This window comes from Macrobrachium nipponense, chromosome 19, assembly GCF_015104395.2.
Source record: "Macrobrachium nipponense isolate FS-2020 chromosome 19, ASM1510439v2, whole genome shotgun sequence".
In the NCBI taxonomy this organism is placed as follows: domain Eukaryota; kingdom Metazoa; phylum Arthropoda; class Malacostraca; order Decapoda; family Palaemonidae; genus Macrobrachium; species Macrobrachium nipponense.
In genome coordinates, this window is record NC_061088.1 from 38,711,177 (window position 1) to 38,728,962 (window position 17,786).

The 17,786-nt window shown below is 36.5% G+C and overlaps 1 protein-coding gene across 10 annotated transcripts in view; it reads right to left on the bottom strand.

Annotated features, from left to right (window-relative positions):
• Positions 1-22: 22 nt before the first annotated feature.
• LOC135216353 (E3 ubiquitin-protein ligase rnf168-like) overlaps positions 23-17,786 on the bottom strand; it is a 97,899-nt gene continuing 80,135 nt past the window's right edge. For 6 of the 10 annotated variants that reach the window (XM_064251602.1, XM_064251612.1, XM_064251595.1 and 3 more), the window contains 3 exons: positions 12,641-13,351; positions 11,638-11,742; positions 23-3,154 (listed from right to left, as the gene is read on the bottom strand). In XM_064251602.1, the coding sequence (XP_064107672.1) occupies positions 2,840-3,154; positions 11,638-11,742; positions 12,641-13,351 (1,131 nt within the window). In that variant the 3' untranslated portion in view covers positions 23-2,839. Of the gene's footprint in view, positions 3,155-11,637; positions 11,743-12,640; positions 13,366-17,786 lie in introns of all 10 variants that reach the window. The other 4 variants (XM_064251646.1, XM_064251654.1, XM_064251638.1 and 1 more) reach the window with 1 other exon arrangement.

The window sequence follows — 17,786 nt, forward strand, 5'->3', positions numbered from 1 at the left end:
AAGTAAAAAAGTAATAAGGAAATAAGTTTTCACTTTTTTTATTTGGTATATACTTCTGTACATATCTAACAATTTTATGAACTAGTACAGTACGCCCTAGTAGCTACATATACTGTGTACATATACAATACTTAACTACACAGTACTAAATCCAATTTTTTTTACGAAAGACTAAAATGAACCTACTGTACAGAATTCATCAACAACTACAGTACTATATTAATATATGTATAAATGTTACATAATGTACCACGTAATGCACATCTCTATCTCCCACAACCTATTCAACAGGAATTCACTGATATTAAGTAAGAAATTCTTCACTTTTCAAATTTATATACGTTTTACTATTAGTATAGTACATATTGTTTTATAAAATAGTTTCATTTATAGCTGCATACAGGACAGTAGAGTATACTAGTAGGCTACACTCTTGTGTAGGGTAGCCTGCCAAAACAAGAAAATAGTACTCACGTTTTTTTCACTTTGTATAGTAAGTAGTGTACTACATATACTACATGGTAGTAGTATATATAACAAAATGTACTTCTGCTATGCAGAAGCGCAGTTACATTATGTACTGCAATATATACTCTACTTTAATACTAATGAACATACAACTATATACTACTTTATAGTTGTAATTCTAATATTTTCCTTACAGACTAACACAGTTCGATCCTACTTTACAGAATTTGTCAGCAACAGTAAGCAATACTACATACCCCGTAGTACGCACTACAAAAAAAAGGTGGATTACGGTACGCAACTACTATACAGTAACATGAAATGGAGGTATGTATTGTACATATTGTAGAAGACAATAAAGGATTAAAGGAAAGGCCTTCATCATTTTATAATACAGGATATTGTACCGAAGTACTACTGAAGTAAATTCTAAACATAAACATAGTTTTAATTACGGAGCTGAAACGGCGTTTCAGTGGCAAAACTTCGGCACCGGTAACCAGTTATTTTTTTTACCCTTGAAACTAAGACTTAAGAGGTGTCGGGGAGACGCCTCATTTACAACAAACAGTTTCAGGATGGGGATGCCTTTCACCATTACTCCCTTCATCATGTATACTTGAGCCCCAAGGTCAGCCCATTACTGTGTGTGTGCGCGCGCTGGGGTTATGATAACTGAAAATAGTCATTAACTGAAAGTAAAATCCACAGACACCAAAAATGCTCATAGCGCCAACAACTGGTTATCGGTGCCGAAGTTTCGCCACTGAAACGCCGTAATTAAAACTATATTTTATGTTTAGAATTTACTTCAGTAGAACTTTGGTACAATCTACTGTAATGTAAAATAATGAAAGCCTTACCTTTAATCCTTTTGGTGTCTTCTACAATATGTACATACCTCCATTCCATGTTACTGTATAGTAGTAGCGTATTGCAATGTACCTTTTCTATGTACTATGTACTACAGGGTATGTAGTATTTCTTACTATTGCTGACGAATTCTGTAAAATAGGACTCTGTTAGTCTGTTATGAAAATATTAAAATTACATCTGTAAAGTATATAGTAATATGTTCAGTAGTACCTAATGTTAAAATATTCTGTGATTATATGGTAGGACAACAGCTCTTTATGAAGTAAAAACACATGTACATAATTAAATATATCATGCAAACCAAAATAAATGAGTTCGCTAAAATCTTACAAAAACCCACTTATATGAAATAAGGAGTGACAGCTACTTCAATACATGAAACTAAAGTCAGGAAAACCAGTTGCCCTTTATACAGATGACTGTTCAGGATTCGTTTTACTATCAGTTCTGGACTATAAACTTTCAGTATCATATTACAGAACTTCCCATGACACTTTTGAACCTGTCCAAACAACCCTTGAGCAAAGGTCCTTGTACTTTCACCGGCTCCCAGAGTCTCTGAAACTATGAAGGATGTCATTTCAAGCTCTACCATCTTTTGTTACTTTACGTTAAAATAGCAGGTGTTGTATTTTCACAAAATCAGAAAATGCATCACAACTTTTTAGCACCGAGAAACATACAAAAGACAGAAGTAACAGTGACACACGATGTTGCAGTGTGTTACTGAAGAAACTTTTTAATGTTCTTCAGTTTCACTTAAACACTCTTATATGATACTGGTGATGATATTCAGTCATTACTCATTCATTCTTCAATATAAATGAAGGCAAAACATTACGACTTCCTGTTAACCACATTCTTTAAACAGAAATAAAGAAAATCTGTATTACAAATTATATTCAATCTTTATATCTTATTAATTCATGGCTGGTATTATTATGGACACAAAAATAGGATAACAACACCAAGTTCACTGCTTCCCAACTCTCATACTTAGCTAGCTAGAATGATTGTACAAAATAACAAGGTGACCATCCAAGATCAAATATTGAAAGTACTTTATTGACCAAATTTTGTCACACACATCTCCTCATACCCAGAAAATTTAGAATAGGAATTATTCATTCTTTTATATTAAAATAACAAAATCGCCCAAGCAGTTTCAAAGATAAATGAACATGATAGAGTCCAGGATTCCAAATAACAAAGGGTAAGAATGACTGCTATAAGACTCAATCTCTCACCACAGACAAAGGAACTTTCAGATTACCTTACATTCACATGTGGCACAGACGAGATAATTTCTTTCTGCAAACTTTACCGGAATTGAATATCAAAGGCAAAGGGCCTGATTTAGTTCTACATGATATTTGAGTACTTGTGAACAGCAATTCTAAAAGTTACTTTCAGAACATCAAAAGGTTCGATAGGCTCTCTCTTGTTTTCCTACATTACATCTCTCTAATCTTCTATGCTTTGAATTGCTTCAGATTTATTCTCCTCTTTGTGTATTCGCCCTCACCCTTGTCCATGCCTGGTAATTCCTTATTAAATGCATTGCTTTATCTAACACCTGCTGCTTTACCTCATGCAAAAGCGTCACTTTGTTGATATTCATCACTGGAGAAATGACAGCATCGTTAACTGTAGCACCCAACATTGGCAACTTCTCCTCAAACAAAGACCTCAAAATTCTGCTGTTGCCCACCGTGATGACTGCCCTCTGAACTGCACTGACAAAATTCTGGAACTTTTCTTCTAACATATATCGCACGCTCCTGTTGGTCCATTGTAACGTTAAAATTTTCTGAAAGAGGGGAAAAAAAAACAATTAAGTTTCATAAGCTTCTACAAGTTTGTTAAATGATATAAACAATGGTCATGATTTGATAAATATCAAATCTTAGCTCTAAAAGTAACACACAGAGGCGATTCATTTTATTTCTCCAAAACAGTATGTTTTTGGTGTCTGAAACCTGAGATTATCAATCGAGCACAACCAGAGAGAACAGTGGGTAACGTGTCATGAATTTGGTGCGAAAACTCATTATAGGAAAGAAACTGAAAACTACCTATAGTGCAGATGAAGGTAAACACAGATTTCATAAAACTCCTTTTTTTTCTTTCCTTACTCCTTTGTTCCTCTCCCTTTCATGTGTAGTTTACCAAAGTATAATTTGTGCTCGGATGAATCTTCTCACTGACAATCACTTCAAATAAACCAAGATAAGACTTAACCTCACACTCAATATAGACATGTCAGGGAAATCGAAGTAATTACAGTTGTTTTGTGGATACGAGACAAAGAATAATGAAACATCCTTGGCTAGCCAACTGGCTCTAGGATAGAAATATAAGATTTAAGAGCTGGAACCTATGGGGTCGTTCAGTGATGAAACGAAAACTGAGAGTAAAGGAGGTTTGAAAGGTGTAACAGGAGGAAAACCTCACAGATGCACTACGAAAAAAATGTTAGGAGAGGGTGGAAAGTAAGAAAGAGAATGTGAATGAAGGTACAGTCAAAGGAATGTAAGAGGCTGTAGTTAGGGGATGAGGGGTCACTGCAAAGAACCTAAGTAATGTCTACAGTGCACAAGGTGAAGTGCACTGACAGCAATAAGCCCCGTGGATCCAACTGGCTCTAGTATGTCACTCTCATGATGAAGTAATCTAACCCGAGGAAAGGTTTTCCATCAGTTCCAAAGACAGGTACTTCCACTTCTCTAAATGAAGGATATTTCCATTTACGAGTATTTCCTAACTAATTATGTACTTCTCTTTCATTATGAAAAAAATGTCATATCCTTTCCTTGGCCCAGTAATAACTATGCCTGTATTCTTTGGCCCTGTATTGACTTTTGCTCTTTGTAAAATAACAACAGTGGGAACTTTTTCTATTAACCAAATGAAACATCTTATATAACCATATCTTTTCTTCATACCAGTAACTCTACAATGATGTGACTGATTTGTGTAAATCATTAAACGGAAAATACTGAGGTATACATCCTGGTAAATACTAGTCACATGAAAATGATACACTTTTCATGGGGGAAGATTAATTATATTTATGGATCTTCTTTTCTGTATCCTAAAACCACTTCAGTATTCTCAATGAAAGTACTACATGGAAAATTCAAAACATCTTTACAGCCTGTCTCTTGCTGTTACCATTTAACAATAAGGTAGCAGTACTCGTACGACTTTCGACTCATACAAACCTGCATCAGCTGATATTACAACTGATCCAGGTTAGCAAATATGTTTTTTATACATGAGATTTTACAATGAGACAATCGATGTTCTATTATTAAAAGAATAGGCTAGCAAACGCTCACATACAATAGCATCAACCATACGTATTAATGATGATATTCCCAGAAAAGAAGTAAGTAGTAATGATAATAGTAATTTGTATAGATTTGTTGAAGGGTCTCAGATCCAATCAACAGATTTATAAGATAGAAACAACAAGGGTTAGTAAAAGAAGACTCGTCACAGATAATTTTATCTGAGAATAGGCACGATTTTGAATATAAGGTTAAAAGGTAGCAAGCTACCATTGTACAACTTGCAAGGATGACAATATAATGAAATAAATAAGGCAACTCAAAAGAGATTCTGGGCTCCCAAAACAGCAGCTGAAACGGAAATCAAAGATTAAAAGAGGGTGCAAGGGAAAGGTAACATACTCTGGCTGGGCAATTGATTGATTGATTGATTGATCTGTTAATTCTTACTGGCGTCGCAATGACGAGGTTATTGACGCCGTATCATTAAAAGGAATTGCAAAGAAAAAAGTCAATTAAAATGCTATAAATATGTTTATATAAAATCTGTCAGAGAACTACAGAGAACCCAAAAACACACGAAATATCCATCCAACCTTTACACCTATTTCAGATCAACTGTAAACAACAGTCCAAGCAACACAGGCACCCTGCATACTTCCAAATTCAAAAGATTTCTGTCAAAATAAATAGATATTAAAAGTACTAAAACTTTATATATGGTAATAAATATATCAATTGGAGGTCAACTTTATGTACAAAAAAATTTATGAAGTAAAAAAAACTTGAAAGCAAATGATATACACTGACACATACTAACACATACACAAACTCAAACATCTTGACCAAACTAACCTAAATTTTTTCAAGAAGACCTGCTTCTTGAAGGTAACTAAAAAGGCTATCCTCATTAAAATCTCTGCCTATCATGGCATCCAGTTTAAGATCCATTCTTCCAACTACGTTAAAATGACGGTTCCTTGCTGATATTAAGCTGGGACATTCTGCTATTAAATGTTTTACTGTGAGGGGAACAAGACAATCCTCACAAAATGGTTCAGGGTCATTGTTCATTAAAAACTCATGAGTAATCCATGTGTGGCCGATCCATAACCTACATAATGCAGTCTCTTTCCGACGGTCTTCTAACATATAAAGCCAGGGGTTGATTACATCAGCGAGTTCTCTCATTTTATTATTACTCTCTATTGTCCAATAGAATTGCCAAACTGATTCTACTGTCTTTTTAATTTAAGGAATGTAGTCTGAGCAAGGAATTGCTATACTTCTTGGATTTTTTTGATGTATCTAACTTAGCCAATTCATCAGCTCGTTCATTTCCAACTATACCAACATGTGAAGGAACCCAGCAGAAGTTAACTGCCTTATGTTTTTGTTTTAATAAAAAAAAACCACTATGTTATTTCCAGTACCACAGGGTATACTGGATTAAAAGATGCCAAATCTTCCAAGGCACACTTGGAATCACTAAAAATAGTAAAATTATCTCCATCTAAAGTTGCAATTTTCTTTAGTGCTGTTAAAATGCTAAAAAGTTCAGCAGTAAAAATAGAAGCACAACATGGTAATGCACCACTAACACTACTGTCAGGGTATACCACTCCAAACCCAACGCCAGCACTGGATTTGGAGCCATCGGTAAAGAATTGCCTGGAGTTATCATGTTTTTCAGCATGGCAAAGGAATTTCTGTTTAAGAATATCACCTGAACAGTCTGCCTTGCAACCAGAAAACCATTTACAATAATTCCATGCCTCCAGGTAGTATCATAAGCCTTTTCTAGGTCAAAGAAAACCGCCACATAATGCTCCTTGGAAGCAAATGCCTGACAAATTGCATTCTCCAAACGTATCAATACATCTGTGCAAGAATGCATACGGCAAAAGCCACACTGAGATGATGATATAATCTTCTTTGATTCTAAAAACCATACCAACCTAAAATTTACCATTTTTTCCATAAGTTTACAAAAACAGGGCGTTAAAGCTATTGGTCTATAGCTTGTAGGGACAGATGAATCTTTCCCAGACTTGACAAAGGGTAAAACTGTCGCTATTTCCCAAACACTAGGATAATCGCTCTCCTTGAAAATTCTATTAATAATACTTAAAATGAAAATTTTGTTTCCTTAGAAGTATTCTTGATCATTTCATATAAAATTTCATCAGGTCCAAGTGCAGTGTTTTTACTGTTACTAAGAGCAAATAAAAATTCCTTCATGGCAAAAGACATATTATATGATTCAGATTTAAAAGAAGTAAAATCAAGTGTTTCAGACTGCTAACACTCTCTCCCTGTAGAATGGGGAATTTTCATCCCTGCTTGATATCATTGCAAAATGTTCAGCAAAAACACTGCTTACAGCCTTTGAGTCGGTTATAAAGTCACCACTGACTTTTAAAACAGGGAGGGGACTAGGATTGTACTTTCATGCTATTTTCTTAATAACTGTCCAGATCTTGGTCATAGGTGTTTTCCAGGTAATTGTTGAATAAAAAGTATATACCCATGATTCTCGTCTCGCATGTTTTATTTGCCATCTGAATTTGGCTTGAGCCTTTTTAAAGGAGATCAAGTAGCATTCACATTGATGTCTTCTGTATCTTCGTAAAAACTGCTCTCATGGCTTTATGTCGTATTTTGCATTGAGCATTCCACCATGGAACAGGCTTCCGATGCAATTTTCCACTGGATTTTGGGATTGCCTTTTCTGCCGCAAACATAAAAATCATTGTTAAGTAGAACACTGCTTCTCCTATTGTTGGCATATCTTTTGCATCTAGTTCAGTATAACTAAGTTCCTGGAAAAGGGGCCAATTTGCTTTATTGGCACACCACCTAGGCATTCTGTATACTGGCTCATATTTCTCAGTTCTGATGACAATTGGAAAATGATCACTACCGTATAGATCATCCAGTACTTCCCAGTTGAAGTCAATGAATGTATCAGAACTGGCGATAGATAAGTCAATGCATGAAAATGTACCAGTCTGAATGTGAAAATGGGTGGGTTTTTCAGTGTTCGAAAGGGTCATATCTGAATTTTCTATTGATGATAAGATAAGGTTTCCTCTTTGATTTGTTAAAATGTCTGCCCAAAGTTCATGTCGACCATTAAAGTCTCCCAATATAAGAAATGGTCAAGGTAGCTGTTCATACAAGTGTGTTAACTGTCGTTCAAGTATTGGGTTATTAGGAGGGAGATACAATGAACAAATTGTGTACGTCTTTTTTAAGTGAATTTTGACAGCTACTGCTTGTAATTGAGTTTGCAACTGTATTTTTGAGTGAGCAATATCTCGTCTAACAAGAAGAGCACTTCCACCCGAATTTCCCTGTAATGGGAATTGGGAGTGGAATGCGAAAAACTCTTTGGGAGTAAGCATTTTGTTGTTGCTTAGCATAGTCTCTTGTATCGCTAAGCATACTGGGTTATACGTATTAATCAAACATAATAGCTCTTCATATTTAGGGCGAAGTCCCTGGCAGTTCCATTGTAATATAGCAGAGAAAGTACCTATTTTCTAGAAGATGATCCCCTGTCCAAGATCGTTTTGTTATGTTTTTTCTTTGTAGATGAAATCTGAGTTTTATGACATACTTTTGGTACAGTTCCAGATGTCGAAGGAGTATTTAGAGGGTCATTTGAATGTACCAAGTGATTACTTATGATGGTATATGAAACAGCAATATCTTTAGTAGTATCTTCGACCCTTGTATCTGGTTTATCATTTTCAGCTAGTCTAGTTTTATTGTCTAAACCAAGCTGAACTGAGTTTAACATTTTGTTTGCCTTAGGTTCTACATTGGATACTGCTGCGTTGTAAGATATGATAGTGAGATATGACTCCTCATTTTCAATTAATTCAGATGTTCCATGAGGGTCAGCTGAACCATAAGATGATGAAGGTTTACTAATTTTTTTTTCTGACTCATTAACTTTTTCTGGGGGTGTATCCCCTTTCTCAAGGTGCTTAACGTTTGATTCAGGCATTGTTGGGTGTATCCCCTTTCTCAAGGTGCTTAACGTTTGATTCAGGCATTGTTACAGACTCTTCACTTAAAGTCCTCTTGTTGACAATTGTACCAGCATCCATTTTTTCTTCTTTATCTTCATTGGACTTTTTCAGATTCAATTTCTTTTGTCTTTCCTCATTTCCTATTACTGCATCTACAAATGACTTCTGGGTGTTGAATTTCTGCAAAGTCTTTTGTCTTGCCTCTTTAAAGGTAATGCACTCTTGAGTCTTGATACAAAGTGTTTCTTTTTCAATGATATACTTGATACATGATTTATGTGCTGCATTATGGTCTCCCCCACAATTAGGGCAGCATGGAGTAAGTTCACAATTCCCATGCTCTTTTCCGCCACAGTTAAAGCATATAGCTGGTTCATTTCTTTCTTTTTTCCTTTATGTTGTAATTAGATGGCCAAACATTTGGCAATGGAAACATCTGGGAGCGGGAGTATATTGTCTGACTGGCAAGTGAAGCCATGCAACTTTCAGAAATTTAGGGAGTCTCAAACAATCAAAGGTGAGTATCAAAGTTGGCACTGGATGTAATATTCACAATATTTTTTCTTGATTCGTCTCACATCAACCACCTTTTGATCAGCAAATTCTTTTCGGAGAGTGTCCTCAAAATAATGTAAGAGTTCAGTGCTATACACTACTCCTTCAGACTGATTCATCGTTTTGTGAGGAGTGCATTTTGCTGCACTTCCCTCTACAGCACTAATAGATAGTAACTTTCTACTTTCATCTGGTGATGAAACTTCTACAAGCAAGCTTCCTTCACCTTGAGAGGCTATCTTTGGCTCTCTGCCAATACATTTCACAATATCTCTATGGACATCAAATATATTCAGTTCTTTCATGTTTTTGTTGAGGTCAAGGGAAAGGTATACGACTCAGGTTCTTGAGAACCAAGTAAAATTCCAATATCATGATTAGCATTCCTATTTCTATTAAAAATTTCATGCACACATACATACACAACTACTGCTTGGGAAGACCAACAAGGTATTGCAGACTAGACAGGGTTCGACATTCTCCACCAACGGCACACATAGAAGTTGCTTCCCCACGGTCTGCCCCATACCCTACCCTTTTGGGATAGCATCAATATGCTTGCAATGGCCCAGGTATAAGCCAATCTGCCTGCTGGGACTTCTGCCCACACTAATGGGGACAGACTTCCCACTCCAAACATATTGGTGGGCTTCCGGACAAAAGCCAGGAGTCCCATCCCAAAAACCAGTACCCCCTGGATTCTGATGGGCTGATCCCTGGAGATGTTTCCGCCCTCAAGATAGCAATGGGAAAATCCCATCACCATCTCTTGGGCGTCCAAAACCGTATTGGGTGGCGACTCAACCACCAACAAACTCCCACAATAGCTTTGAATCTAAAAACCCCTCACCACAACTCCCTGGTCCAAACCGTTATTGGTTGGCGATTGAACCACCACAACTCCCACAATTAGCTTTGAATCTAAAACCCCTCCAAACCACGAACTCCTCCCAGACCTACCCAAGCAGTAAAATTTTGTGAATGTGGAAATGTCCACGCCAGTTAATGCCAAAAGTTTTGTAGGCGTTCCGTCAGGATCCGGCCTTCGCAAGATTGAAGGCAGGATCCCTTACCCCTCACCACGTGAAGGAATCTACTCGAGGGGGCTGGGCAATTCTCAAGGACAATGGTAACTGAGGTTATATGGTCATTACTAAGTAACTTCAAGTTTAACATCCATTCACAGATCCCAAGGTCATGTTAGCAGCTTGAGAAAATTGTAAAGTATTCCCCAAATTGGATTTAAGGTAATTATGCCAGCAGTTGAAAATGGAGATAGAGTCACAGGAATTGTGTAATGTGGACATTTCTTTGAATATCTTTTTCTCCTAGAGAATGCTTAATGGAGTAACTATAGTAGATTCACATCAACCGTGCATTTGATATCTAGGCCCGTCCCTAACGATGCTCCTGATTGGCTGTTGATAAGCCAATCGCAGAGCTGGAAACTCTCAGTCTATCTCGAGAGTTCACATGGGTATGATGTATGTTCCACTTTTCCTGAGGGATACTTCTGAAAGACGTACCCCTCAGGAGAGGTGGAACATACATCCTGCCTATGTGAACTTTTTCAAGAGACTGGGAGTTCTTTCCAGTAGTTTAGTTGATTATATGGTGTTGTATGTCTGAATCTGATCACTATACGATTATCTCCTTAGTATGGAGTGAAAATATTCAGCATTTCTATGGTAGGAAAAGGTTCAAATAGGTTACCTAATGTTAACATAGGTATTTCTCATAACTTTTTATGCAATTTTGACAGAATTGACATTCTGCTGCACTCCTCCCTTAGCCTATTACAACTCATCATCACAACCAATGATAGGCAAATGCAAGAGGGGAACCGTAACTAATTGTTGCGGTTTCCAAAAAGACCCATGCACAGCCCTCTGGTTAGGTTATTGTGTATCTTTGATTTTGACAATTTTCATTTTTCCAATCAATAACCATCAGCTTCATGCTATAGTACCCCTTTACAGCTATTTATAAAGGGTGTTCTAGTGGGTTAATTTGCAGTGGAAATCATTCTGAATGAACAAATGAATCCACATATTTGGGCTATAAAGACAGGCACTGGATTATTCAGTACTCAAGACCATGGAAAGAGACGATGAAGTGGTTAGACAATAAAACAATGAGAAAACCCCACAGTTGCATAAACAAGTAATAGTTTGAGGGGTTGAACAACACGAAGGACGAAAGGAAGCAGGAATGGATGTAAAGTAACAAGTTAGACAGCGGGTGCAGCTTGAGGGCAAAAGGATGCTGAACAGCCAAATTTCACCAGCTTTCGTAACCCAGGTATTATTATACTAAACCAACTGCACTTTTTAGTGACCATTCTGAAAGTTTAATACAAAAATATTTTTCTTATAACTGAAACTGTCTGTAAATTCTAAACTTACTTTATTCAGACTTTTCTGAAATTCCACCTCTTCTTCTTCAATCGCTATGCATGATGACAGGGCTCCACTTATAACAGTCAAGTTGCTCTTATGTCTCTCAGCCACCTGCATAAATTGTCGGATTAGAAATGATAGATTTTCTCTTTGTGATATTTTTACTCCCCAACATTGCAATTCCTGAGATAATTAAGGTAAAACTTATGTATCTTGCCAATTTCTGTGAGCTTCATATTTTTTCATTAGATCACTATCGAAAAAATTAGTTATCTATTGGATAATTTATTCAAGGATTAACATAATGACACTATATCACGACTACCGATATACTTCGTTGCAAAAATAAAACAAGTAAAATATGCGACGAGTTTCCAAAGTAGCATATATTGATGCATGAAACTCTCGATGTGATGCTGTATGAAACTCTCAGCCACAACCGGGCAAGGCTCAGTTGCCCCCCAGATGCAGTCAAGCAAGGATGCGTCAGCACCTGGCACCGACGATTATGGCTAAATTTAACCCTACACAAAATAAAAACTACAGAGGCTAGACGGCTACAATTTTGTATGTTTGATGATTGGAGAGTGGATGATCAACATTCCAATTTGTAGCCCTCTAGCCTCAGAGTTTTTAAGATCTGCAGGTGGACAGAAAAAGTGTGGATGGACATAGTCATCGGAAGTTTTCTTTTTTAAAAAACTAAAATAGTTATTATTCATGGTGCACTTTTTCCTCTTCATCCTAAGACTGGAGTCACAAAAATATGGCAGCATTATTCTAAGTCATCATTCAACCATATACACATTTTGTGAAAGGTAAAAAGGTATTGAAGCATTAAGTTTCGGAGAAACATAACTTACGCTACGCTGCAAGTAATGGAGTATAAAAGAAAACAAAATTCGTCTTCCTTATTTAAAAAAAAAAAACATTATTTAGTGTATGACAAACAGGAAGAATTATGAATGGCAGAAACCATACCAATGAAAAGTTATCCTACTGCACTTACCTTGGCTATTATATTGGTGTGGTTCTTATATCCATTGACTAACACCTTTTCTTTCATCAGTTCCTCCTTCTGTTTGTGACTGCTTTTCTCCGCTTCGTCCAATAACTGTGAAGCCGAGATGAAATCCTCAGTTGGCTTCAAGTTGCTTTGCATCTCTTCCAGGTCAAGCTGTCTTCCTTTAGCCACAGAAAGGATATTCTTCAGGGCCTCATTCACTTCTTGGATGTATGTGAGCAACTTTTCATTAGTTTTCTTGGTTTCCATCAAGTCTCTTGTAATTTCGTTATCTATCTGTTTATTGGAGACTATTAGTACTTTTTCTAGTTTTGAATTTCTTTCCATTAAGTTTTCAATATCGCAACAAGTTACTTTGTTTTCACTACAAATTTTGTCAATGTCATTTTCAATACCATTGAACCATTCCTCAAAAGCTCGTCTCTTCCTCATTTTAGGCAAAGGTCGTACATTGACCTCTTCTAATCTGTTCACATATTTCACCATATCAAGCAAGGCGAAATTAGGGCTAAAGCACTTTGTAGATGTACCATCGAAAGCCTCGCGACAGAAGGGACAGAGTTTTGAGCCTTTATCTATGAGCATCCCGATGCAGGTTGCACAGACAGAGTGGTAACAAGGAAGCAGGAGAGGACAACGCTCTTCCTCGTCCAGAATTTCATGGCAGATCCCACACTCCATTGGTGGATTAGAGGCCTGGCAAGGAAAGACTACTTTGACATTACTTGCAAAAGTATATCTGTAACACCAAAATTAAAATATTGAGAAAAAAAATGGTACTTGAACAACAATAAGATGTTCTCTGATGTAATTTTATCCAATTTTTACCAATGGAGCTGAAAGGTGACTTTTTCACCTGTGATTTCAAGGAAACCATTTTGTGAGACTCAAAAACCTAGAAAAAGATTACGTATCTTATGATCAGGTGGCATATTCCCATACTGTAACCAAATACTCAACCTTCCCTGAAAAAAAGCAGGACGCCGATCTTATTATTATTATTATAAAAATAGTTTAACTGAGCTGACTTTCAGCTCTCATACAGCTGGCCAGAGGGATAAGATAAAATGCCAGGTCTAGGCCAAACGCCAAGAACTGGGATCAAATAGGTCATTCAGTATAATACAGAATAAATCAAAATTAAATAAAAAAAAAAAAACTTCACCGAGGCAGAGGCTTTCATACAATAAATACATTTACTCATGTTTCCATACATACGTACATGCTAAAAAGTTGTATTAAAATTAACAATAAGTTGAGAAACTTTTAACAATTTTATTTAAAATTCATTAATTGCTCTGAGGTTTTTGTATCTTTATTATATAATTATTTTTATAATATCAGTTAAATCAGAGATCCTCAAAAACGTCAAAATCGGAACCACTGAAAATGTGAGTCAGACAAAATTCCTTTTATTAGTTTATTTCCAAGAGTTGACAGTTTCGGCTGATCATGCTTTGGACGACCAAACAACACTTGTCTGACAGTTACTAACACGTTGCACTCTGAGCACTCCGGAGTAGGTCTTCGTGGGCTCCTCATCAAGTGCCCATCTGTCAGACAAGTGTGGCCTATGAGTAGACGTGTCAGGATTACATATGTATGCGTCTCTCTCTGATATGCGAAACTTCATTTCGTAACGTTAGGTTTTATTTGTTTTAGTTTATTACTTTCAGGTTCTTCATTCCATTTATTGATTGATTGATACTATATTAATCTAGCATCGCGACAACTAGGTCACTGATGCAGAACTATATATAAAAACCCTATAAATTTTAATAATAATAATTAAACAGAAAATTATTTTAAAAAATATATGATAAAAGATACTGGTAATTATAAAAAAAAAAATTATTACATACATACATAAACACACACTTACGTACATGCACACACACACATATACACCATTTCATTAAGAATAAAAGCAAGGCGCACACAAGCATTACAGTTTATCTAAAATACCAGTGTTAAAAAGAAATCCAAACAAGCCAGTCATGTTAAAAATCCCATTTGCTCCTAAAATTTTTGACAACTTAAAAACATTATTCTCCTTCCCATAGTATAGATATTGATTGCGCTGTTCCACCAAACTGGGGCACTCAACCAGCAAGTGCATAACAGTCAGTGGAACCAGGCTGCACAGAGCCGTTTCAAACCTTCTGGGCATAAAATTGTAAAGCCAAGGATAGATTGCAGGTGCAATTGTTCTAATTTTTACATTAGTAGTTAAATTTGACCAAATATTTTGCCAAAGTACTTTATGCATCTCTCTAATTGGAGTATATAAATCTCTGCACGGCAGCTTAAATGATCTGGGCTCAATACGAGAAACAGCCTCTTTGGCAATTGTATCAGCGCGTTCATTTCCAGATATTCCAACGTGTGCTGGAACCCAACAAAATTCAATATCAAAACCCCTCCGCTTAGCTAAAAATAACCATTCTAGAATATTTAAAACTACTGGATGTTTGGAATAATAACCTTTCAGTGACTCTAGAGCGCTTCTAGAGTCACAGTACACAATAAAATTCTGTTCACTACTTTTTAAAACTACTTTGATAGTATTTAAAATTCCATTTAATTCTGCAGTAAATGCAGATGCATTACTTGAGAGCCTTCTACTACGCTCAAAGGACGGAAAAACTATGTCAAAACTAGTGCCTGCACTGGTTTTGGATCCATCGGTAAAAACTGGGATAAAATTGTTATGTTGTGACATATGTTCTAAAAAGGTATAACATAATATTTTATCAGAGACATTCTTCTTTGGTTGATTAAAGTAGTGACAAAACTCTACTGCTGGGAATTTCCAAGGGGGAGATACAGATGCCTTCACCGGTAGTACACATTTGTCTGGAATGTTCAAGTCTTGGAGGGTTGATTTCAGTCTGAAGGCATATGGACGTGGCATCTTTGGATGACTTTCATAAAAGCTATCAAATCTTTAATTTCTTAGCGACTGGCATACCAGGAAGTCTTTGGAATCTGAACCAGCTTCGAGCCAGAAGAGCCTGGTAATGTATGGCTAGGGGCATTTCCCCAGCATCTACTAACATACTTTCTATAGGGAAGTCCTAAAACCTCCAGTAGCAATCCTAATTCCAGTATGGTGAATGGAGTCTAAAATCTTAAGGCGACTTGGGGTAGCCGAGGTGTAAACTTCACATCCATATGTTAATTTTGATAAAACCAAAGCTTTATACAATCTCAATAACTGGAGTCTATCTGATCCCCAAGATGTACTTGACAAAACTTTCAAGATATCCAAGGATTTTCTGCACTTAGCCCTGGCATTTAGGATATGGGGAAGCCCTGTCAACCGAGTATCAAAAATCATTCCTAAAAACCTTGTTTCGTTAACACAAGATATTCTCTGGCCATTTACATATAAATCTGGGTCTGCATGTATCCCTCTAATTCTACAGAAATGTATGGCTACACTCTTTGATGAAGAAAATCTGAAACCATGCACTTCAGCCCATTTCACTATCTTATTTATTACTATTTGTAGATGACGTTCTGCTACTGACATACGTGCAGCTGCAAGAGATAAAGAAAAGTCATCCACAAAGAGTGTGTGCATAACATCAGCAGGTATTTTTGCTTTACTATGTCATTAATTGCTTGAGCAAAAAGTGTTACACTTAACACACTGCCCTGAGGAGCACCTTCTTCTTGTTTACATACTTCAGACAGAGCTGCTCCTACTTGTACTTGAAAATAACGATTTTTTAAGAATAGCTTAATAAAAATAGCTAATTCTCCTCTAAAACCATATTCATGGACTACTTTCAAAATTCCATACCGCCACGTAGTATCATACGCTTTTTCCAAGTCGAAGAAAACCGTGATAAAGTGGTGCTTAGAGGCAAAGGCTTCACATATTGCAGACTTCATTCTAACAAAGATATCAACAGTGGATCGCATACTGCAGAAACCACATTGGGCCGGAGAGAAAAAGTTTCCTCGCTCTAAATACCACACTAAACGAGCATTCACCATTTTCTCCATTAGTTTACACAAACAAGATGTTAGGGCAATTGGACGATAATTTCCTACGGAAGAACTATCCTTTCCAGGCTTGACAAAAGGAAGGACTCTTGCTAGTTCCCAACATAAAGGGTAGTAATGTTCTTTATAAATTCTGTTTATTATACTGAGGATAAATCTTTTAGTATTCTGAGCAGTATGCTTGATCATAGTATGAAATTTCATCAGGACCAGGAGCAGAGTCTTTACACTTTGAGAGAGCCAATTCAAATTCTCTCATAATAAATGGAATATTATAAGACTCCCCTTTATTTGTTGTGAAATCAAGATAATACTGTTCCATTTGTTTTCTGCTGTTTGCATATGGTTTCTTATCATCTTTTTTAGATATTTTAGCAAAATATAGGGCAAACTCTTTGACACTACTTTTGGATCTCCTACATTTATGCCATTAGTTTTTAACACAGGTGTTTGGCTAGGTACAAACTTTCCTGCTATTTTCCTTATCTTCTTCCACACTAATGTGATGGGAGTTTTGCAATCTATGGAAGAAGTTTATCCAAGATTTTCTTCGTGCATTTTTAATTTCAAACCTAAACTTTGCCCTAGCCTTACGAAATTCCACCAGATAATAGTTACATTTCCGTTTTTATACCTAGTAAAACAAGATCTCATAGTTCTATGGGTTTCATGGCATTTTTTTGACCACCATGGTACTGGTCGGCGCATAAATAGACCTGATGTTCTTGGAATTGACTGAAGTACAGCTGCAAATAAATTAGTTATTAACAATTCAATAACATCCTCAATGCATTCAAATTCCTCTGCTCTAGCTTCGATTGAACTATGCTCTTCAAAATTTGCCCAGTCAGCTCTTTTTACACTCCAACGGGGTAATCTTGAACATGGAGGACTTGATCCAGTGCTAACAACAATTGGAAAGTGATCACTACTGCACCTATCATCGATCACTCGCCAATTGAAGTCCATATTGGCATCGGCACTACATATTGACAAGTCGATGGCTGTTAAAGTACCAGTTTGTACATGGAAATGGGTGGGTTCTCCAGTGTTTAGAACACCAACATTTTCACTTTCAATAATGGATGCCAGGCAGTTTCCTCTCTCATTAGTAATT